A 24,462-nucleotide genomic window follows, 5' to 3' on the forward strand; every position below is an offset into this window, starting at 1 on the left:
CCATTTGTCAGTGGTGTCTAAATAATCTTAGAAAGTAGGTATATATAACTCGGAAAAAGTCAAATTGGTACTTGCCATTGGTAGGTTTCGAAACCGCACCCTTCATGCATGAGAAGGGGGTGTTTTAAACCTCAGGGCCACCACGACGTCGGGTAGCATTTTACCCTAATAAGTTAAATGTATAGGTTAGAAAAATGGAAAATGTCATGCGGTCACATATGGTGTTTTAGCATTTACATGATTTGTTTTTCTTTTGTATATTGGCATCGTTCCAAACCTCTATCACATTTCCACCTGGTTCGATATGTCGGGTACGTTTCAGAATTACACATATTTCACGGGAACAAACTGAAACTGTTTTGTCATCTGTAAAGGGATTTTTCAGTATTTGTTTTTCTTTACTGTCTTTTGTACCTAATACAATTGATGGTTCTGAGAAGAATCGTTAAAGAGATCGGAGAGAGGTCAGTCAGGCGCAGGACCAACGGCTTTACCTGCTTTCCGAGTTTCCGACTCCGATCTAATAATAGTTATTTTACTTAGAAAATGCCTTAATCCCTTTTTGGGGGAATCCGCGACACGTTGCAAAGCAGCCAGTCACCCAACCACTGCCCCAATCGCGCAGTCTAATTATTACATATTTAATATAAATATTTCATCTTCAACATACATTGACATTCTTATTATCTCTCAAGTAAACATGTATAATCACACAGCTTATTCATGTATAATCTACGAAAATTATAGGTAAGATAGTCTCAGTCGGCATAGTTTATGATTCCAAATCTGAAACCTTATATCTCAAGACGTAACAGAGAAAAATGTCCAACCACAAATAAGGACGGCTGACTACATTACTTTATTTCTTTATTCTATTTATTTACTTGTCTTTCTTTATTTCTGTCTAGAAATGTGTAATTTTCTATCATTAATTCTAGGTACATAGAGGTCGCATCAACTACATATTTCGCGACTTTTTGGAAAAATAAATCTAAAGATATTATTATATCATTGCAAATAGGGTAGATGGCAATTTTTTATTTTATTGTCTGTCTGGTAGATTATTTTAAAACGTTAGACGCATATTTTTTAATTCTTTATTAAACTAATTAAATCTTTAAAACTACGCAACGGATTTTGATGCGGTTTTTTCAATAGATAGAGTGATTCAATAGGAAGGTTTATATTATGTATAATAGATGCATAATATATCACCATTGCACCCATGCGAAGTTGAGGCGGGTGGCTAGTTAATTTTATAATTCTTTTGAGAAATGAAAAGTGACATTTCATGGAACTATTTACTATCAGAAAATCAACTTCATGACTAAATTCTGAATGTTCGCGAACATGTCTCATTGACTATTCAGAATGTCTAGGTACTTAATTCCAACACAATTCCTAAATGTACATCTCTAAGTAGGTTCCTAAGAAAACGGTGGCAGTAGAATTAGGTTTGTAAGTAACTGTCACTGTAATTTTGATTTATTCATATTCTTCCTCAATCCCACATTTCGTGTGGGTGTCTCCTATTTCGGTGAATTAATAACTGTCATATTTCTTTTTTTATACGATTATTAAAAAGGAGGTTCACAGTTTGATTTGCATGTATGTGTGTATGTTTGTGCGCGATTATCTCGCGTTTGGCCGAACTGATTTTGATGCGGTTTTCAGAATAGTATTTTACAGATTTTGAGTAAATACCCGACTTAAAAATATTGAGGTTTGCACTTCAACTTTTGAAGAAGTTTCCCTTTTATAAGTTTTATTTTATGCGAACAACGCACTGGTCTGCCTTGTGTGATTGTTGAGTATTAGGTTTAGAGTTTGATTTCTAAATTGGACAAAGTCTTACCCAAATTAGATTTTGGAAACTGATAATAAATTATAAGCTCCGTAGGTAATCAGAAGTTACCTATCTAACTTGCAAAAGACTTTATAGTGTCAAGATTAACATAATTATGTAGATTTGGTTTCACCCAGGTGCTATTTACTGATGTTTAAGGTATTTTTATTTATTGTCTTGCATAATAACTTCTTCCAGAGAGTAATCCATTTGTTCCAGACGTCCTCGAGTTTTATTAAGCAATACATTTCCCAACTCAAACTAAAACTACAAAATAACTAACTAAAAGACATAAAACAACGTATTATTCAAACTAAAAACACTAAAACATATTTCTCAAATCGCCAAGGCTTTGTGAAAAACGGTCTGTTGATACAAATAAAATAAAATCAAGCACTTTACTCGGACAATAGTATCTTATGGTCGTCATAAATACAGCATTATTTTCTTGGTATCCTTATAAAAAAATCTACAAGCACTTTTAAAACGTTTCATATTTTACGAGCTTCTGTTTATCTTGGAAAAAATACGACTTCTGTCTCTGTAAATAATGTCGTTACTTATTTAGCGATTTATATTTATTTAGTAGCTGGCGTCCGGTGAATTCATACCGCAAAAAACTATTCTTGTAAATATAGTTTGAAAGAATTGTTTGTTTATGTCGTAGTTTTATCACTATCGTGTTAATACAATGATAGCGCCCGTCACCACAGATGGGGCCCAGTAGGGCTGATGCCCGATGTCAAGCGGCAGAAGACCAAACGAGTTATCGGAGCTCCGGCTTGAAGAGCAGGAGAAGGAACGGTGGTTTTTAGTCGGTAAGAGTCTGCCGCCACTTCCTCTCGTCTCACCCAAGACGGGAGAAGTTCTCCCCTTAAAAAACAAAAGCACTCTTACGTATGACATATCCACTGAGAGCAAAGATTTATTTAGGATTGTAAAAAAGATTCACAGAGAAGGGTTTTGTCAATATCTCTCTCATTTGTAAACTGTTTGTGTATTCACGAAGTGGTCTGAGCGTATTGTTGCTGAGTCAACGATGCACTAAAGTCCCTCATCTAAGCAGGCTCTGAGTTAAACTTATTTACTGTACGTGTATAGTAAAGTAAATAACCTAGTCTTGGATTAGACAAATCATTGTTTTATCGAATGCAATTTTTTCAATAGTAGTACTTAGTCCAGATTTTGAAGTACTTAAATCAACCTATATCTACGCTTTAAACTTTTTGTACATACTATTGATATTGTTAGAGTTTCAAAAAGTAAACATGCTGTATCTGCAAAAAGAAATATATTTTCGCCTGTTCAGATAAAAAGGCTGACGACACAAAAGTTTTTAAATTATTTTAATAAAGACCAGCTTGATAATCCTTTGTTAGTTGCTGACATAGGTCGTTCGTATTATCTCTTGAAAACACCGGAATTTCCATCTCATTAGCTTAGACCCTTAGTTTTATTTTATTTTCATGTCATTGGCTAGTTAGTGCTCGACCCGAGCAGACGTAAGCATTGTTATATATATCACGTATAATATTATTATGTAATGTATCACCCCAAACTGCCACAGGTGTGTTGTCGCTTCTCAGAAGTAATGAGTTGGAAAATGTAGGTCACGGTCTACTCATTGAAACTTAGGTAAAGCCTAAAGTGCTTGCTTGGAAACTTGTTACTTAGATTTCAATACCTACTCGTATTTTTACAGAGGACCTTATAGTTGAATTTGAATTTCACTTAAACTTTTCACTCAATATTTTTTTTTCTTATCTTTGAAAAAACTTAGCTCCGCATAACGATTTTCTCACAAACATACAATTTCACATACACATGACACCCGGACCCGGAACAACAATCTGTGAATCACACAAAGAGTTAATCCGTGCGAGAATCGTATCCGCGACAAGTTGCACGGCAATAAGCGGACAAAAGACTGCACATCTGTCCAGCCTCCGCGGCAACTGTGCAGTCTTCTGTATTCCGCTTCTAAAATAATAAAAACTAGGTATGACTCGTATAGTAAAGACTTACGACAGTATGTCAAGTATCTCACAATCCCGAGGGAAAATCTGAATAATGCCTATCAATGTAAGAAAATCCTCAAATAAAGGCTAATACAGATTCATGACCACTAAAACTGTCGAAGGAAAAAGCCTTTTGGTTGCAAACTAAATCGGTGGCCCTTGTTATTTCACAAAGGAATCTTAAAGATTTTTCATCATTTATCACAGTGCCCGCCCAAAGCATTTATGTGAGATTGTGAGTCCCGACCTAATGTGGTCCGCAAGTGATTTGGACAGCTAACCGACACGTATGGACAAGGAAAGAAAAAAGAAAAATAAGTGTGTTTTTGACTTGTATTGGTGCTGGCGTTCCGTACTCTGAAAGTGGCAGTTTTGCAGGAAAATCTTTACAATATAATCATGTTTTGTGTACCTTTTACAGAAAGATGTGATGTGGATTTCTTTTTGCGAATAAATTAAATCAAATGTATTCCTTTTTATGTTTAGGAATCATAACAGAACGGGCGAAAAGTGGGTGTTACATTTAGTAGATGCACCTTACTTTTAGCTAGTTTTTGAGGAGATATAATCGTCATATCTATATATAAATTCATCGTAGTTATTTACGAGTTTCATTTTCAGTTTCCAATTTCTAGCTTAAGTAACCCTAAGATTTGTCTTTTATACAAACAGACAGTTCTATTGTGTTACTTCCAAGTATTGCGTCTTCTTTCAAATATCATTTTTAATAAAAATATATTCTTAACAAAACGTTTTCCACTTTGTTTTCGATCTTAGATTTCATACAAGATTTCTGACGTAAAAGTTCATAATATCATTTCTTTAACCTGGGTAGAAATATGATAATTAATACAAGAGGTGTTAATGCCCTGTTTACAAAGCCCAGAATAAATATAAGCTTTTTTTTAAAAAGAGCTGAAATCACCTCGGCCTTTCGGTGTCAAATTATTTAGTCCCTTTTTTTGCATACTGGAATAAAAAATGAGATCTCGAACCTATCGGTGAACTAATAAATTCAACTTAGAAGATAATTAGGTAAATTTAAATTTAAATACAATTTAAAGGGATAAAAACTTTTCATAAGTTTTTAGTTGTATAGGTCTGAACGTAGTGTAACTAATTTTATTTACTACCTAGCGGGTTACCGGCGCTCCAGCTCCGGTTCGAAGAACAGGAGTAGGAACGGGGTGGTTTTTAGTTAGTAAGAGTCTGACACTACCCTAGGCGTGAGAAGTTAATTTCTACCATCAAAAAAAAGTATTCTTATTTTGTTTGTTTTGTGAGACAAAAGTGTATTTTTCTATGTATACATCCAAAATGATTGGTTTTTCTTTGTTCCAGTGCAACATACGTGTCAGTGCTGACGATATCTGCGTTTTCTTTGGAGAGATACCTGGCTATATGTCATCCTCTGCATCTCTACACCATGGCTGGTCTGACCAGGGCTTCAAGGATCATACTGGTGCTATGGATCATATCTATAGTTTGTGCGTCGCCTTTCGCTGTCTACAGTGAGATTAGTTACCGGGATTATCCGCCAAGTAAGTGTATTTTTTAATACAGTTGACTCTCGATAATATCAACCCTTCGATAAATCGAACCTCTCAGTAATTAGAAGTTATCACGAGGTCACAGAAAATCTCTTTATATTTCGAACTGAATCTATAGATCTTTGTGCACTTGATAATATGAACAAAAATAATTGCTACGTAAAAAAAACACTAAAGGATGGGCAGCGTTCGGGAAGTTACATGAAGAATAATTGCTACGTAACCAAAACTTATCAGCGTCAAATTCTCGATAATTCGAAGTTGTACTTAGGATCTATCGCACCAAAACTTTAAATGTTTATAATATCGCCTCTAAACAGGTCAATGAGTATAATAAAATCAAATAAAAATGTTTATGATCATGACATGAAAAGGAATTAAACGGCTAAAGACAAAGAGGAAAACCAAGTAAATAATGTGAATCATTATATAATTATACTAGGTAGTCAGCAAGTAATAATCATGTCATGAATGCAGTCCTAATAGAATATATTCACTCAGAAACGGGAAATGCTAATTTCCTAATGATAGCAATAAAATAAAGTCGGTTGAGAGCCGGTCAACAATTCTCTGGTACAAGGAAATGAAAATATTATTCTAGTGTTTCCCAAGCCACTTGAAACTGCTTTGAATAAATAAACTTCTGGTGGGTCTACAACTAAAGCTAAGTAAACTATTATAAGGAAGATATTTTTAACCGACTTCCCCGAAAAGGAGGAGGTTTTCAATTCGATTGTATGTTTTTTTTGTAGATATATTCGGCGATTACTTCGGTGTTTATGGATAGATTTTGATGATTCTTCTTTTGTCGGAAAGGTCATATCTGCGAATTGGTCCCATTTCTACCAGGTCGGGAACTGACGATCTCAGGGAAACCGAGGCGAACTTTTAAAACTTGTAGGGGCGGCTAGTGCGTTTGGTATTTATTTTACACTATATTTTTCTTTACGATACACGATATTTATATTTCCACCTAAAGAAAAACATTTTTTTATATAGACGAAATATTATTCAATTTTAATTAGTACTACCTTTTTAAAGTAAAATTAATCAATTTCCATCACATAATAAAGTCTACAATAAAGGTACGCGAGAAGCGTACATGCTTGGGTGTCAGGAATTACTCTTAAATTTTATTTTAGTACAAACAATATTTCTGTACGACGCGACGCGTCTCTTTAATGACAAGCCTTTATTTATTCATCCCGTATTGGACCCATATTCCTACGTAAGCCTTACATGTCCGCTTTAATTAAAGTGCCTACAGTTTTTTTTATAAAGGCAGAAGCTACGTCATCCTTTTATCATTATTTTTAAGATAAATATTTAACACATTTTACTCCAACATGCTCAGCTATCGAGTAAAAGGATCATACGTATTATCCAAATTTGCATCACGAGATTTTTTTTTCAATTTTTCCAACAAGCTCAGCTACACATATATTATTATTAGAACTTTCTTCTTGCCTAGCCAACAAAAAAATGAACAATATATCACTCTTTTTATTTATTCTAATGTATGTGACGACTTACAAAATTTTTGTTTATAAACAAGAAGTTTGTCTGTTTGTCGTCTCTACTGGGTTAGGAATCCCTAGGGTCACATCACAGCTCTAGCTTTATGGAGGTTTTATTCTTTTTATGTGGCCAAGTAACGTGGATCTGCGGTTTACCTGCTAAAGCGTGGTTAGTGTGTGTGACACACATTAAAGTCACATCACTCATACGTTGCGTTGTACGCCACTTCTAAACATTACAACATTGCTTATCCACCAGAGATGTGCTATGCTACGTTGCTGTGGATGCGTTTGACTTTCCACCAATTGGTACACATAGCATAGCACTGATGGAAACGGACTTAGTTAAGCTATGTTTTTTTATATGTATAGAAATATGCGTGCTATTGATATGTCTTATGGATGGCTGACCTACTATCAATACATCGCATACCCGAGTTGCGCATCTTCCCCACACAGTTACATAGCTTAGTATCGTTGGAAACGGTCACATACTTTCACAGCTTAGATATTACATCTTCGTAGCATTGCTACATAGCACATCTTTCGTGGAAAAACACTCTTATACTAAGTATTCTAATCGATCGAGAGGAGTCTATTAAATACTCGCTACTTGACTAAAATACTAGCATACTAACAAGGCAAACTAAGTCTTAGAGTCAATATATTTTATTTTTTCGATACAACACACTTTAACTATAACAAGTGCTATGGAATTATTTACGTGCCAGTGATTGTTGGTAAATAGCTTGCATTTCTCCTAGTTTCTGTATTACGTGGGAAACAGGTCTTAAAATGCGATTATTGTCTGGGAGCCGGCTTCTAGCAAATCTACCGGACCGAAATAGTACCAACGGAGCCACAAAGTTCATTCAATTTACTCTTCTTTGCACCTAGCTCATAAGTCGTTGGGAGTAAAACAGGTTTAGCTATTTAAAGTTAAAAATATGCAGCTGAGTAGCCCCAACGTCTGTGTTTGTGTGAAAGCGCTAATCTCCAGAACTACGAGTCCGATTAGAATATTTTTGTATGTAAGGTAGTGCATTTATCGATGAAGGGTATATGTTATAAAACATAACGCTATGCTGTTAAGCTATGCACCCTATGTACCCGCTGTCATTATACTTCAACAAATTGGCCAATAGGAGCCTGATAGCGGGTGGAACCCGAATAGCTAGTACATAGATATTACGCTCACATACGCTTTAGTATACACTATTTTACTGTTACATATCTTTACAGTTGACTGTACAATAAATATAAACTATGGAGAATGTGGAGGCCAAGGGTTGATAATATTAACAAATTCCAACCTTGGATACAGTTTATGAGACAGAATTTACGTCGCTTACGTATCTAACTTGACTTTAGTCTCGTTAGTTATTTTTTTCTGTTAGATAATGTCTGGATAGCTGTGATGTACTACATAAGTAATTTCTATAAACTATCTGCCACACAAGTTTATCGGGTGCTTATATGTCGTGGAGTAACATTCCCTAACTCAAAGTTCTTTAGAACAGAGGTTCAATACTGTAAAGGTAATATATGTATAACCTTATGGTAGTATAGTACAAACTAGATATACTTTTCGCTGTTATATCTTCAAAGTTCTGTTTGCCAAATTAAAGAACGTTTCCAGAAAAAATCGTACCAATGTAGTAGAAACACACAAAAATGCGTAGCTCGACCCTTGAATCGGATACGGAATTCCTTGCGAGCATTCGCGCTTTGACTCGAGTAAAATATACAATACTAAAGTATAAAGGTATACTATAAACGGAATTAAAACTAAAAATCTAATGTATTGTTAGTTAATACTAAAGTACCTAATATACGTTTCATATAGTGTTCACATGACACACATATTTGAAACTGCCCCCTATAAAGCATGTAAAACACAAATAGAAGCTACCTGTATACAAAGACTCACAATTCAATGGAATACTAGGTATCGGTGGTACAATCGAAACGCAGTTCCACGCTGAAACAATCAATACAAGAGTCTAATCGTCCGAATCTGTGCTCACAGGTAACATAAAAGCCTATTCGATTTCAAACGATATTTGCTACCAAGAGTTCGTGAAATGCTACCTAGTAGATAGTGAACTTTGTAACACGTTGCGCGTTTGAAAAGATTCCCTCTTGTCTAGACTCTTAACTAGTTTGAACCAGTCCCGATTTTAGGAATCGGTTCTAACTGGTTCAAACTGCCAGTTTTGTGCAAATCTTCCACTAGCGCCGGTCAATTTTACCTCTCATGGCGTTTAATGTATTAGGTAACTGAAATGTGCTCAGCTCGGGAAGTGAACGCACAAACATGTATAAATGCTATTTTAGTTATACAGATTTTTAAACGACTGCACTAAATTCGATACTTAGTAATATTTTTATAAGTAAGGATAAAGTTATATAGTATGGAAAAATTCAAGAAATATAGGGCATCTGTGAGAACGACTCGACTATACTTGGACATCATCATCAACAACCTGTCTGAAGTCCACTGGTAGATTATGGGTCTCCTTTACAAACTAGGGGTTTGCTTGGCAGCTGAGTTATAGCTTGCTTTTATATAGCTTGCTTCTAATATAGTGTGCATTGTGTACAGAAATTTGAAGTAATAGACCTGACTTACTGAAGTTCAAATCCAATCTGATGTGTTCCTTTGTTTGGCAAAAATTTATTCGATAAATGTCGTGGTAGTAACAAGTTTTTATTATTTGACAAGATTTAATATTACATACTACATAGATACCAGTGATAAATCGTGGCTTCAATTTGCGGGGGTGGCAGAGGCAGGCATTAATTTGTTCAAGCAAATTCTTTTGTTAAATATTCAACGAGCTCGCGAATTGTAAAGAATAAAACAATATTGGACGAAAGAATGTATTGATGTAAAAGAAAAGTAATGTCGGTTCCAATCCCACTGATTTTTGTTGTTAAGCAAGAATTATTGGAATACTAGCTTCTGCCAGCGGCTTCGCCCGATTACCGTGGGATAAAAAGTATCTTTTGTGTTGTCCAGGCCTTATTTCAGACCATAATTTACCCCTGTTCCAAATTTCATCTCGATTCCTTCAGCCGTTTTGACACAGACATATAAACTCACAAACTTTCGCATTTATAATATTAGTAAGATTTCTACAAATAATAATTGTTCTTCTTTAAAACTATAACATTTAAAAAAAATCTAGTTGTTTTTTCCAATATTTTGATCTTGTTGCCGCAAATGTAGCAAGGTCCTAAATGCTTCATACAATTTTTGTCCATTCCAGAACACTATGAAGACACATCTATTTTCCTTCCTTTTTTCATTAGTCTATTCGTTTCTTAAGGTCCCATCTGGATTCGCTTGACTTTTATCCTTATTCTCATTTAAAAAAGGTTAAAATTTATTTAATTTGCAGTTAAATTAAGTGCGTAATCCATTAACGGGTTAAGCACCTTCACTTCAAAAATTAAATTACCTATACTCAGTTTATTTTGAAATATTATTCATGGGCTTCCCAAAATATATTCGTATTTTTACGCATAAAATTGGCACAAATCGTTTACGATTGCCATTTATTATTTCAAAGGGACACATAAATCAGATATGTATTACTGTAAATTTAGATATATGCTATTTGAGACTAAAATGAAATAATCAATTGATTCATATGGTCATAGGTGAATTTTGAGTACATGCATACGGGCATCGGGCTTATACATATTTTATATGCCTATTTTATAAGCCAATATTACGTCTTTAACTTTTTTACGTAGTTAAAGTGCAATATATCGAAAATAGTTTTCTAAATAAAAAAAATCTTGTCTCTCAGCTTCCAACGGTTATTTTTCATATCGTATTCTAATTTAAGATTTTTAATAAACATTTTCTAGAATATCTAAAGTGGGTGTAACATCCACTTCTGCTTATCCCTAAGGCTAAAAACGCATGATTTTGTAAATTCATGTGAAATGGCAATTTAGATAATATCATTCTTCAAAGACGGTGAATATTAAATTCATTTCGGGGCTAAACGATGTGTTCGCCTCACATTTCTGAAGCAAAAATCATTTTTGAAAACCCATTATAATGAAACCTTTATTCATAAGATCTTGAGGCAATTCCTTACGTGGAAGAACCATTTAAGTGATATTATTAGTGGTTGGGAGCCGAGGAGGCTTTTATTGGGTTATGAAAACTCTGGAGACAAATAACCCAGGTACTCTTAAGTAAATATTTTTGACTAGCTTCTGTTCACTCAAGGCAGCTCATACTTTGTCTGTATTTCATTAATATAAGTTCAGTAGTTTCAGTGTGATTAACAAATATCCAAAGATTCAAACAAACAAACACAAACCTTCACATTTATAATATTATAGTATACTACCACTAGTTATAGAATAAATGTTGCTAGGGTTTAACTGATCTGCCAAAAGTTATATTGTACTACTTGTCGAGACTATTTTATGGACTATCCTTTGTTCAATACGTCTTTCGGCTGATGATGATGATGATGTCGAGATTTAGTGAACCTGTGGACATTACCAAATTAATATGTGCCGTAATCTCTTTCTAAATTTTGGAAAAACGTCTATATTCCATTAAAGGAGTATTAATAAATTTAACACCACGAGTTTCTTATTTGGCGGATAGCCAGCCATCCGTCCAGCACAAATTTCCTTCGTATTGTTTATTTAGACATACATTTACTCAACAGTCACGCACTAGATGAGTGGCAACAGAATTGTACAAAGTTTAGAAACAAATGCAAAGAGGAAATATCATAACTGGATTTCCCTTTAACATAATGCGTGACACTTTACGGTGAACGCGGAACGTTACAAACTACGCCCATCTGTATTTTCTATCTAGCAGTCCTATACCACAAAAGCTTTGCCATATGTCCTCATTTTAATATGCTACTTTCTGAGCGCTTATAACCTATCTACATCTTTTTACTTATAATATCATTGGGCAGGGTCGATTTTTTTGTGTCACAGTGCAAAATCACGTTATGGCATCTCCTCTTTGTACTTGCTTCACGAGTTTATCACGTTTTCAACATTTGAGAATACTTCTAAGTGCTTTGCAAAGTAGGTAGACCAAAAGATTTTCGTAAAAATCGGAATGAACATTATTCACAGTACCAAGGGTCCATTTTGGTAGCGTAGTACTCAACTCTTATTACTATAGTACTAAGTACCTACTCAAAATTGTAGGCATTACAACTTACATCAAATAACTTAGTATTAAATGACAAAAAGACAAAATGTATTAGATTTGTTTTGCCAAATGTTAAGACTAACCAATGCGATGTATTATTAAATAGTCAGAAATTAGAATTTGTAAAAGAGACTACTTTCCTAGGAATCACTGTAGATGACAAATTGCAATGGGGTCCCCACATTACATCGCTAGCGGGACGATTGAGCTCTGCAGCTTACGCTGTCTGGAAGATCAGACAGCTAACCGACATAGGCACGGCAAGACTAGTGTATTTCAGTTACTTCCATAGCATCATGTCGTATGGCATTTTGCTGTGGGGACAAGCTGCTGATGTTGAGTCTATCTTTATCCTACAAAAGCGCGCCGTCAGAGCTATTTACAACCTAGGTCGTCGGGAATCTCTTAGAGATAAGTTTAAGGAGATCAATATTATGACCGTTCCATGTCAATTTATTTATGAAAATATTATGTATGTTAGAAAAAACCTACATTTGTTTGCGAAAGTATCTGACAGACACAACTATCAAACTAGACATAAGGATAGATTAAGTCAACCATTTTTTAGATTGTCAAAAATAAGTAAGTCATTTATGGGATTCTGTGTTAAATGTTATAATAAAGTTCCAATGGAAATACAGAATCTGAATGAATCAAAATTTAAACTATGTATTAAAAAAACGTTATGTAGACAAGCATACTATAAAGTAAATGATTATATAGAAGATAAAAATGCTTGGAGGCAAGCTGGTCCGGCTCCACAGGATAACGAAAAAATGTAGTAATATAACCATGTTATTTCGATGTGTTCTGTACTTTATACAATTATTGTAAACTAGCTGACCCGCGCAACTTCGTTTGCGTGTATCCCGCTACTTCGACAAATACAGTCAACGCACCAACACATATTGGATACTAATTTTCAATTCACAATAACTTCTCTTTCCCTTAACCGCGTTTAAAATATTAAAATGTTTTTTGGTTTCTGTGACTCTTCTTTGATCGCCCCCCCTATCAGTTTTTGGAAAAAATATTTAAGTAATGTACAGATTTTTTTTTGTCTTATATGTATAGATCAAAGTCGTAGTACCTACTTTTTAATATTATTTATTTTTTATGTACCGTTTTTTTATATTTTTTGTTTTTTTTTTATGTACTTACCTACTTTTGTTATACATATACATCTAACTATTATTTTCTTGTTTACTTTTTAAATTATTTACATTCTACATTCGCCGCCGCGGCCGGCCCGTACCGTGCCGCAATACTAATATCGTGATATCTCCTAAACTATATGTCTAAATAACACACTGTAAACTGCAAAAATAATCTAAATTAAATGCTCGTGATGATGAACTTACTTATTATGATAAGGATATATGTATTATTGGTTATATCACCAGTTAAACATCACCCAACGAATTAAAAGTTTTTTTAATACAGAAATGTAGTTTTTGTGACTTAAATAAAAAAGCTGGATATATGTCATCGCGGACTTTTTTGTAGAACTAATAAAGACCAATGTTTTTGCTATACATTGTTCTTACTTGTATCCAACGGTATAAGCGGCGCACGCACAAATGCAATCTTCAATTAGATTTTTTTTCTGACTTCTTGGACATAAATCGCTATAACTCAGCTAATATAGTTTCAATGTATTTCAATTATATATAAAAACCTGTCGGAGAAAATACTCTTTCTATTAGTGAAAACCGCATCAAAATCCGTTGCGTAGTTTTAAAGTTTTATGCATACGAAGGGACTACAGACAAAATGGGCGACTTTGTTTTATACTATGTATAGATGTAAGCGCCCTGTAATTAACTGAAATCAAATTAGACTAGTAGAATGCATTTATGTCAGCTTGGAGTTGTCATGCTCACTCAAAAGTCTCATTGGCGGTGGCACGGGCATTGGATCGCTCGATTCCCTGCAACATGGTTGAGTTGGGCGGTGCTGGTGTACGTGTCATGTTCGTGAACGGGCGCTGTCTACTTGGACTGGTCAGCTCCGGACTGCATTAATTTTTATTGTCCTCTAGGTTATTTTCTTTTTCTGTCGCTTTGACTGTATATTATTTTTACATTGTTCTCACATAGCTGAAGTAATCGAAACAATGTAACCAAAAATTGTATTGTAAATCTGATTGAAAAAGAGTAACCTATGGAGTTTCTTGCTCGTTCTTCTCCATAGGAATCTACACTTTGGAACGAGCAAATAGCTTCACTAGAGGACTGACCGACAGACAGACGTTATTAATATTATTATATTTGCTTTGACGTTCAAAAGTGCCTTCCTGGTCTATTTGAAATAAATGATTTTGACTTTGACTTTGACTTTGACTTAAGTGATTTTTAGTCCATTGACCTTTGAAATAAAAAGTTCAGGGTACATTAGCAACACATTTGGTGTTGTAAAACGTACGTTCTAAATCTTCTTTTAAGCACTGCTGTGTAGGTACTTACAAAGTGGACACTGAAAGCTAACTAGCCAAAATGGAAGTCATAAAACGAATAGAGCTGACTATAACTAGGCTTTTATTCTTCTTTCTACTAGTAGAATAACGTAAGAATACATAGAAAACTATTTATTGTAAGAAATATTAAAAACAGTATATCTAATTGCAATCACCGTGTCATTACACGTGGCGAGAACATTATTTGCGAAGGTATCTCAAGACCTCTAATGTTTGTAAAAGCCTACGAGTTTTCTTTTGTCTATTTGGACCATTCTGAAGGAAGGTCAGTCAACAAGAATTGTTATTGTGGTGAGGTTGACGGCGAAAGGGTTTCGTGTACCTAACTACCGCCTCTTGAAAAATAATCTACGGATGCCTCAAGGGGTACTTTCCCTCCGCCTTTGTACCATAGTGTTTTTATATTCTACAAAGTGTTGACACTAAAGTAATTCGAATCAGAATTTATTATTACATACGCATGCTCTCGTGAAATCCCTTTTCAGATTACTTCAATATTTGTTGGTTGTTCAATTTCTGTGTGATTATATGTCCTGAATAAAATATATTCTTTGTAGACCTAGGCTTGTCCTTTAGGTTTAGAAATATCTGCACGTAAGATATGTTTTTCACGACTGCCCAAATAAAGGGCAATTGAACTATGTTATGGGTTGGATATTAACTCAAGTGTGGGAGAGCCATGTTTCGGCACAAATGGGCGGGCTCGGCTCAAAGAAAACCGACGTGTAACAACGCTTGTGTTGTGTTTCGTTATGTGAGTGAGATTACCGGAGGTCCAATTACAACCCTTCTCAATCCCTAATTCCCCAACAACCCTTAAATTCCTAACCCCGAAAAGGCCGGCAACACACTTGTGTTTCGGGTGTTCGGCCTCTAGTGTTTCGGGTGTCCATCTGCTGTTTCCCGGGTTAAACCATAAAAAAATTGTCGACATTGAATGCTATATTGAAATAGTCTGAAAAAGAAACAGTCCAAATTATAAATGGGTGCTATTTGAAGTGTTAACAAAACTTCTAACATCAGTAATTTGAATGAAATTGTGTCTTCGCCCCTAGATAGTTGTATAACAACTCGCTGGGGGTGAAAACTTTGTTTTTAATGTGGCAAAATTGGTCAAACTTGGTGTCAAACTGCTCCTTGGACATAATATTTAAAGATGGGTCAAAAACCCGACCAAGGTCACATAGTTTACGAAATGTAGAGAAAGACTTTACACAACAAACTTAGTCCGTAGCAACTCAGCATCATCGTCTTTTTTTATTTTATGCAAATTCCTGAAACTACTTTTACTATTTCTAGTTTTATAGACTTAGACACTTTTTTGTTGACCTCTTCTTTTCCATAGTTCAGTACAGTATGGTTCAACACTTGTTTGTAACTTGTAACTTTTTCCACAGACCTTTTGGAGTTGGTTCATATCTGACGTGAAATACGTCGAGCGTATTATCGGTCGCACTAATGTATCATCGGTTGAGTGTGAACGGTCAAGTGTTTTTCTATACATATATCTGTTCTGGCGTTACGCGACAGATAATATTAGATTTATCCTTTAGTGGCAATTTCTTAGTAACGCTGATATTTAACAAAGGAAACAAATATAAGGATTCTTCACCCTTATTTATTTCTGTTCGATTTATATTCGAGAACTTTCTGTTTTTTATAAAGAAGCAAACTCATGAAATCTAACACCCAGTTTTCACCAGTTTAGTTGTGAACAGCGTGTAATTAAAAGCCAATAAAACTAAGGATGATTTCATGACAATACTGAAGTCTATCTAATCTAAATAGGATCCATTACGAAGTATAAAAAACCAAGATGGTTGGAAATTAAACCCCCAAATGATCTCGAGCCACACACGACCCACGACGGTGCACAGTTAACGTTTTTTGCCCAGTCATGTTCAAATGTACCTTTAACCCTTTAATTAAACGGTCCTAGAATAACATAGCAACTCCTCTATGCAGAATAGTCATATTATTTCAACGTTTAAATAATCTCTAACGACTTTAATGTCAGTATAGTTTGCAACTGTGTAAGCTATCTATCTATATTTAGATTGTACAGGAAAGGACGAATCCCATTACAATTCTGTTTGTGTGGGCGAAATTCTGTTACCTTTAGGCAAACGAAACTGTTCAATGACGTCACAAGGGAACCAACATTGTAAGTTTCGAGCGGCTGACTCTAGAACAGTGTCATTGTGTTAATTGAAGGAAAACGTTCCCTATTGTTAGGGTAGATCGAGGTAAAATTGGAATATTTCTATACGTAGCCAGTAATAAATGGTTTTGACCACAGGTTTTGACTAATACGATTCTTCGATGAACTGTAATTATAGGTTAATAGGAGATCGTTCATCGGGACGGGATTAATTCTTCTCATCTTACCTTTAATTAAGACGATCTTGTTAATCATAAACAGTTACAATGACTTTTTTACTATATCTTGTCATCGATCGATCTCATAATCTCGTCAGTTCCACCAGCAAAGCCCACCAGGGCAAACATTAGCGATGAAGAATATGATAAAAAAGAATGTTTGTACACAGAAAGAATACATTACAAACAATTTTTGTTGAGGAAGACAAATCATCTAATCACTTCTCCCGCCTTGGGCGAGGCGAGAGGGAGTGTCAGATTCTTACTGACTAACCACCCCGTTCCTACTACTGCTTTTCGAACCGGAGTCCGCAGCTCCGGATCAGGCATCAGCCTCACTGGGGCCTATCTGTGATGGTCTGATAGCTCTTTGAATCGCACGCAATTACACACATACTGCACGAGTAAAACATGCACTTATTTTACTATAAATACCCGATAAACTTAAAAAATAACAAGAGTAGTGGGAAATACGGCCGAATCACGACCCTTGTTCTCACAACCTCTAGTTCAAATAAATTAACTTAATCATCCAGTTTTGTTCCTGACATGTGTTATACGTTGTTATGGTGAAACGGCCTGTTCTGACTTCTCACATCCTTTCCACTAATTTCCTTCACCCCTTTCATCTTCCAGCTGTGCCCTGAAGGTAAAACAACTTAGTTTGGCCCATTTTCGTATACACATTATTCGATATAGTTCCAAGGTGATGCCAACTGGGCTGGCCTTCAATCAGAACTAGCCAAAACACTACAACTACGAGTAACAATTGTGATTGAATTAATGTTTATAGTTTTGTTGAGATGTTTTCGTACAGAGTCTTATATATCTTATCTTAGTATGTATAGAAAATGAATTGCTTTTGGTGAATGTATGTACAATTTGCAGATGTGTTCTCTTCTTCATATTTGTGTCCTCGCCAAACATTTAGGTGTAGTGAGTCACCTATGGAAAACCTGATAGTTTGAGTAAAAAGAAACATAATTATGTTATCAATTACGATGTATATTATGATATTCCTTCTTATTTTTACTCATAAGTATGAAGTAATCTAATTCATAAATATATTCAACACAAAGGAAGTCACGGGCATGGTTAGTACATAATACTAAAACGAATTGAATCGATGATCAACGAATGTATGTACCATTAATGCAATATACCAGAAATGCAATATCCGTTCAATATGCAGCTGCGTTGAGAGATATCGCAATGAAGCGCACGCGCAAATATGTTTATTGTATTTTCCAAATGTAAATTGTCGTTTTATAATCCAAATATTTATGTATATAGTTTTCGTGTGAGCTTCATTGCAATATTTCCCAACGTTTATGTACGTGGAAAACGGAAACATAAATTGGAAAATTATTATTGAGGAACTTTCGAAATAGGTACACTGTAAATACTCGTTTTTACATTATAGATAAGTCTCTCAAGATTTGAAACAAAGATGGAAAACGATACATTTTTAACTGGCTTAAGAAAAGGACATTCTCAGTTTGACCTGTGTTTATGTGCGCAATGATCTCGCGTTTGGCTTAACCGATTTATGCGGATTTCAGCATATTATTTTACCTGATTTAATGAAAAAATGGAAGATAAAAGAATGAAGAAGAAAATGAAAGGTGTTTTTAAAAAAAAAGTTTTTCAGGGCATTCTTAATCACTCAATATTAGATGTACATATTTCACCTACTCTAATACAATTAAGACTAATCTACCAAATACGAAAGCCACCACAACAATATACCTATTCATAAATGATTATTATTGCTCCACAGCCGAATTCCCAATTAATAACATCAAAGCTAGAAATCAGCAGTAGGATTTGATTCACAGCAGCTGACACCAATTTATATTAATTCTATAGTAAAATGATAGATGTTTATTAATTATCTTATACCAATAAATAATGACAAAAGTTTAGACAACGATTAATGATAGAGATAATATTTTAACTCAATTTATCAAAACTGTCCCGTTTTTTTAGTGACTGCAATCAAGATTCCCGGGTTAGATAATGTACCAGTGTCGTGTTTTTTCGGTCTTTCCAAATTTTTTATACGTTGTTTGGATGCATATGTATAAAGAATCCTTTTCGCCCACGCTTCCGTAGGATAAAATGTATTCTATCATCCAAGTCAGCTCATACTCTGTCTGTGTATAAATTTTTTCAAAATCCGTTCAGTAGTTTCAGCGTGATTGATGGATAAACATTCAAACAAATAAACTTTAACACTTAGGTTGGTGCGGTGGCTGGGGAACTGGCTACTGTGTAATGTGTAGCGGGTTCGATTCCCTTATGGAGCGATTCTTTGTGTGATCTACAAATTATTGTTTCGGGTTTGGGTGTCATGTGTATTTGTATGTTTGTAAACGCATCCACAACACAGAAGAAAATCCTTGAGAGGGGTAAAACTTATATAAAAAAACTGGAATACTTATATCATATGGCAAGATAACTGACGAAAAGTAGATGTTACTTTTACTTCAGGGAATAAAAAGCTTGATGTTATGTTTATCAAAACTCGGCACGCTCCGTTCGGATGTGACAAACTCAAGCTCAGCATTTTAATTAAGGTTTTAACACAAAAAATATGAAATTTTTCGTCACAAACTGTGTGGTTTTGCCTTGTAGTAGAAAGTTGTACAACTAGTTTTGACATTTAGATAGCTTGCTACGAATTCGTGTCGTGTTCCCCTCAAAAAACTAACAAATATTTACTCGTTTGTTTCTTTTCTGAACACGGAACCTATCCGTAAACATGCAAAATGATTTCATGATATGTCCTTCCAAAAATAAAAATAAGTATTTATTTTTTACTTCTGGTTCCACATAACCCCATCGTATCATGATTGAATCAACCGTTTAGAAATTTTGACATGTGACATCCCCGATAAAATGCATAATGTAGGGGGTAACATGGGTCTAATGACGTAATCGAGGAAAAAGGGACCATATGGCAACCGATATTAGGTATATAATATATATTTATGGTATATCTATGTGGGACACACGTAGCTGTACAATTCTGCGTATTTGGTTGTAGTTATTTTTTCAGGGAAAAGAGGTCCTCATAAAATGCGTTTACTGTGAAATAAGTAAAATGTATTACGTCTTTTTATTAAAACTTTATTCTTTTGGTGACTGAGAATATTCAAAAGGTTTTAGGAAAAGAAGACTAGGAGTATTGGATTTTTACTACTCTAAAGCTGCCTGTCCACCGGAGCGGAGCGAGGTAGCGGAGTGGAAAAACAGACTTCAGACTTCTACTGACTACAAACTACCCCGTTCTCACTCCTACTTTTAGAGCCGGAGCCCCGAGTAAACCCGCTAGGTAGTCCGCAGCTCCGAATTAGACTATTATATTACCTACATATCCGATTAAAAAGTAGTTTAACACTTTTATCTCCTGAACAACCAGCTCGATAAATATAATAGTGTACTATCACAATAACGAACAGTTTATAATGGGACGCCACAAACCACAATCGGTTTTGCCAACATGTATAATTACCTACAAAGTCAACTGATGTATATGAATAGGTATCGTTATGTACAATGTTATACTGAACAGCTGAATGCTGAAACAATAATAAACATTACTGTCTGCGGTGTTTGTTTGTTTGGTTGGAAGTTTAATATTTATTGGACTAATATTTGTGGTCAGTTTTGGTCGTTGCTAAGTGTAATTTGTTTGACCTTATTGCCGGTATGTGTAATTCATCATCACTATCTGATGATAATGGAATCGGAACACGTCCAAAGCTGAATAAAGGTCTTTGTTCTCATAGGAGTTTGTCATAATCCAAGCTTGGCAGGCAGAGCTGCAGAATATCTAGCAGGTTTACCGGGGCTCCTGTACGAAAAGCAGGAGTAGAAACGGGGTGGTTTTTAGTCAGTAAGAGTCTAACACTCCCTCTCGTCTCGCCCAAGGCGGGAGAGGTCATTGGACGATGTTCCCTCTCAAAAAAATATTTTAGCAAGGGGTTTGGGAATCAGCAGTGAAAAAATGTCTTCACAAAAAATTCAACTAGATACGATTAAAATGAAATAAATGCTAAAATAAGTTAATTAAAAATTATATAAAACTGCTGCTGTAGTTGCAATTTTAATCGTACATCTACATATAACTTTTTTATCAAACATTAATTAAGATAAAACGTGCATTAATAATAACGATAGAAAAAAACATTAATTACTATTTTTTGCAATCAAAAGCTAAATATAATAAAATACTAAATAATGTGATCTAGAGGACGTATCAATGTTAGCGTTCTTAATCTGTTCTTGTAACACATTTATGACTCTACAGAGAATACTAAATGACATTTTTGTTTAGATAAAGAATAGCTAACATAATATCACAATACGCTATAAATTTAATTCATAATTTAAGACGTTTTTGCAAATTAAAATGTCTGCTGCAATGATATTACTAAAAATCTAAATAAATATATAAAGGAGAAATAGTATATTATTGGATACACCCGTAAAAGTGTATTAGGTACATGAATAAAATAAGATTATTAACTTTCAACGAAATAGTTATGGATGAAACAGTTCAGTGACATTTTCTTAATACCGAAAGAAACCCTTACTTTACTTCACTTGGAAACAAAGTCAAAAATTCGTTAAAATTTTGATGGTGAAAATCGAAAAGCGCTTTACGGTTTGACCCGTCAACCTAATTCTTAACTTTTCCTTGTTTAATGCGGTGAAATTATTTCGAGGCACGCACACAAGTTAACTTATTTATATAGGGTCAAGGGTAAGTGAAAATGAGACCTGAAATCATTCTAGGTAGATATAAAAGGGCCCAGTAGGGCTGTTGCCTGATCCGGAGCTACGGACTACCTAGCGGGTTACCGGAGCTCCGGCTCGAAAAGCAGGAGAAGGAACGGGGTGGTTTTTAGTCAGTAATAGTCTGACACTCCCTCTCGCCTCGCCCAAGGCGGGAGAAGTCATTGGATGATTTTCCCCGCTCATAAAAAAGGTAGATATATAAAACACAATATATGGATACATCGTCTCATGAAGATGTCACATGTAGGGAAACTACACACATCTTGCTTTTATCCTGATTACAGTCCCTTCTATGTGATGACATCGTGTTACCCTTTACTACAAGAAGCTAAGTAATTTCATATTTTCTTTACTATACAACAACAAATACACAAACAAGGTGATTGAGTTTTTCACTCACTATAATACCAATGCAGATAAGTAATTATAGCATAATCAAAGTACATTTTTTATAACTTTCGTAAGACATATTAAATTAATTATTATGTTATCGACTTACTCATGTAACTCCCTCATGCTAGAGGTTCATATTCATAAGCAACATTCCACGACACACGACGCAGTGACAGTAATGATCAAATTAATTGAAAAATACAGCCTGCACTACTAGTTTCAAATCACACTGGAACTCATATTCATGATCAGCTTGCGATGTGGTTACAACCCACTTGTTAATGAGCTATTATTACACACAATTTAGCGTGATTCTAATAATATAGGAAGTTATCTAATATATTTACATACACGACGCAGCAGCAAGTTTTTGTGTACAACATATTAAGATAAAGTATGTAATAACAGTACGGAAACAAAAGAACTTGATGGCAGGACACTTATCATGTGATGCGATATCCTTATTTAAGGAAAGTTTCCCAAAGAAACTAAATATCGTAATGTATTTTTTCAGCTTTTGTTTTTATTTGTAGTCAGTTTTCCTACTATTTCTTTTAGATTTGTTTTACAAGTCTCTGATTTAGTTATAGGATAGTTTAGCTGACAGTCTTCCCTGTATAATATTTTACATAATTCAGAACTTTTAGTACCTAATATTAGTATTTAAGGGTTGTTGTGGAATCGGGGATTGGGAAGATTGGAAAGGGGCCATCACTCGCACAACGAAACACAACGCAAGCGTTGTTTCACGTCTGTTTTTTGTGAGGCCGTGGTATCACTCCGGTCGAGCCGACCCATTCATGCCGAAACTTGGCTCTCCCACACTTAAATCTAAATTTAATATGATGTATTAATGTTCAGATGAAACAGAACGGTTGGATGAAAATAGACCCTGTATTTTAAAGTACCCAAGTTTAGACTTGACTCTGAAATGGTCAGCACAATCGAAAGCTGCTTTGAAAACTATTCCTATAGGACCGTCTTGCTCACTGAGTCTCAGGTTTTGCATTCACTAAGACGGATCTAGGTTATCTTTTGTTCTAATAGCGCAAATACCAGAAATACTCCAGTGTATTTCTGTTCATTTCTCTCCGCATTGTTTCGCCGTTCACAACAGATATCTTATCACTTTATAACGTTTTTCTTTGAAAGTCTCAGCTTTAAATAGAACAATTTTTAATGTCAAAGAAAGGTCAAGTTAGTTTTAAGTTAGAATATTATCTTGTAAAATCTCAAGTTAATTTCAAAGTTCTTAAAGCACGATGTTTGAAATTGTAGCTGATTTTTGCCAATTAAAACGGGTACAACCACGGTGCCTTTTCGTCTCGAGTGAATATGTTGCTTAAGGTGAAATAGGGGTGCTTTGTCATTGACCATATGGTTGCTTACCTCCAAGCATGCTGGTAGACAAATCTCCTTTGGAAAAATAACAGGGGTATTCAACTGTAATAAATTGTTAACCTAGGATAAGGACTACTAATAGTTGTCTGTGGGTAATCTCAAATAAGGTTCTGCTGTCTTTGTGTCCGTCCACTGCCCTCTATAGTAACCTTGAGAAAACACGGTCAATTCAAAGGCTTTTCACCGGCACACGTGTGTAGTTAAGTGTACAAAAGTTATCTCAACAGAGGTAGTCTTAACACTAATAAAGGGTTGGTGTATATGGCGGTCATTGCCCTGTAGATCGTTTGAGAGCTCCATGAAGGTCGCAGTCACATGAGTTTGTAGTATATGTATACGTAAATTAATTAATTTGGTTGCATAGTTACAAGAGCGACTTCTGAATCATCATCATTAGCTAAGTGACCACTGCTGACCAAAACCTCTTCTCACATGGAGAAGGTTTGAACATTAATCACCACGCTTGCTCAATGCGGGTTGGCATTTACAAACTTATAATTAGGAATTATACAACGACGGTTTGTCAATGGTGTCTAAATATTCTTAGAAAGTACATAATATAACCCGAAAAAGTCACATTGGTACTTGCCGTTGGTCTTAAATCTCCGGTCACCTTATGGTGACCGGGTGTTTAAATTTTTTGTGATTTTTTATCATGATTTTTTAATATCGTTGAGTAAAGTATTTGAAAAATTTACAATTATTGAAATTCTCAGAAATGCTACGGAATATGGAATTGGCAATAACGTCGCCCTCAAACGTTTCCAGTCGATTGACATTATTTCAACAGCTTCATATTTATTCCACTTCTTTGACCTTTGAATAAATAGTTTTCCAATGCCCCACTCCCAATTACTAATGGACGCG

At 34.9% G+C, this 24,462-nt stretch overlaps 2 protein-coding genes across 5 annotated transcripts in view; one reads left to right on the forward strand and one right to left on the reverse strand.

Moving 5' to 3' along the window:
* Positions 1 to 24,462, reverse strand: part of LOC118271267 (histone acetyltransferase KAT2A) — a 94,918-nt gene that overhangs the window by 31,072 nt on the left and 39,384 nt on the right. The gene's annotated exons all lie outside the window — the stretch shown is intronic.
* The window catches only part of LOC118271083 (neuropeptides capa receptor-like), a 148,755-nt gene that overhangs the window by 16,682 nt on the left and 107,611 nt on the right, over positions 1 to 24,462 (forward strand). For both annotated transcript variants that reach the window (XM_035586968.2, XM_035586967.2), the window contains exon 3: positions 5,206 to 5,405. In XM_035586968.2, coding sequence (XP_035442861.1) covers positions 5,206 to 5,405 — 200 coding nt within the window. The remainder of the gene's footprint in view (positions 1 to 5,205; positions 5,406 to 24,462) is intronic.

The sequence above is a fragment of the Spodoptera frugiperda genome, chromosome 9 (assembly GCF_023101765.2).
Source record: "Spodoptera frugiperda isolate SF20-4 chromosome 9, AGI-APGP_CSIRO_Sfru_2.0, whole genome shotgun sequence".
Classification (NCBI taxonomy): Eukaryota; Metazoa; Arthropoda; class Insecta; order Lepidoptera; family Noctuidae; genus Spodoptera; species Spodoptera frugiperda.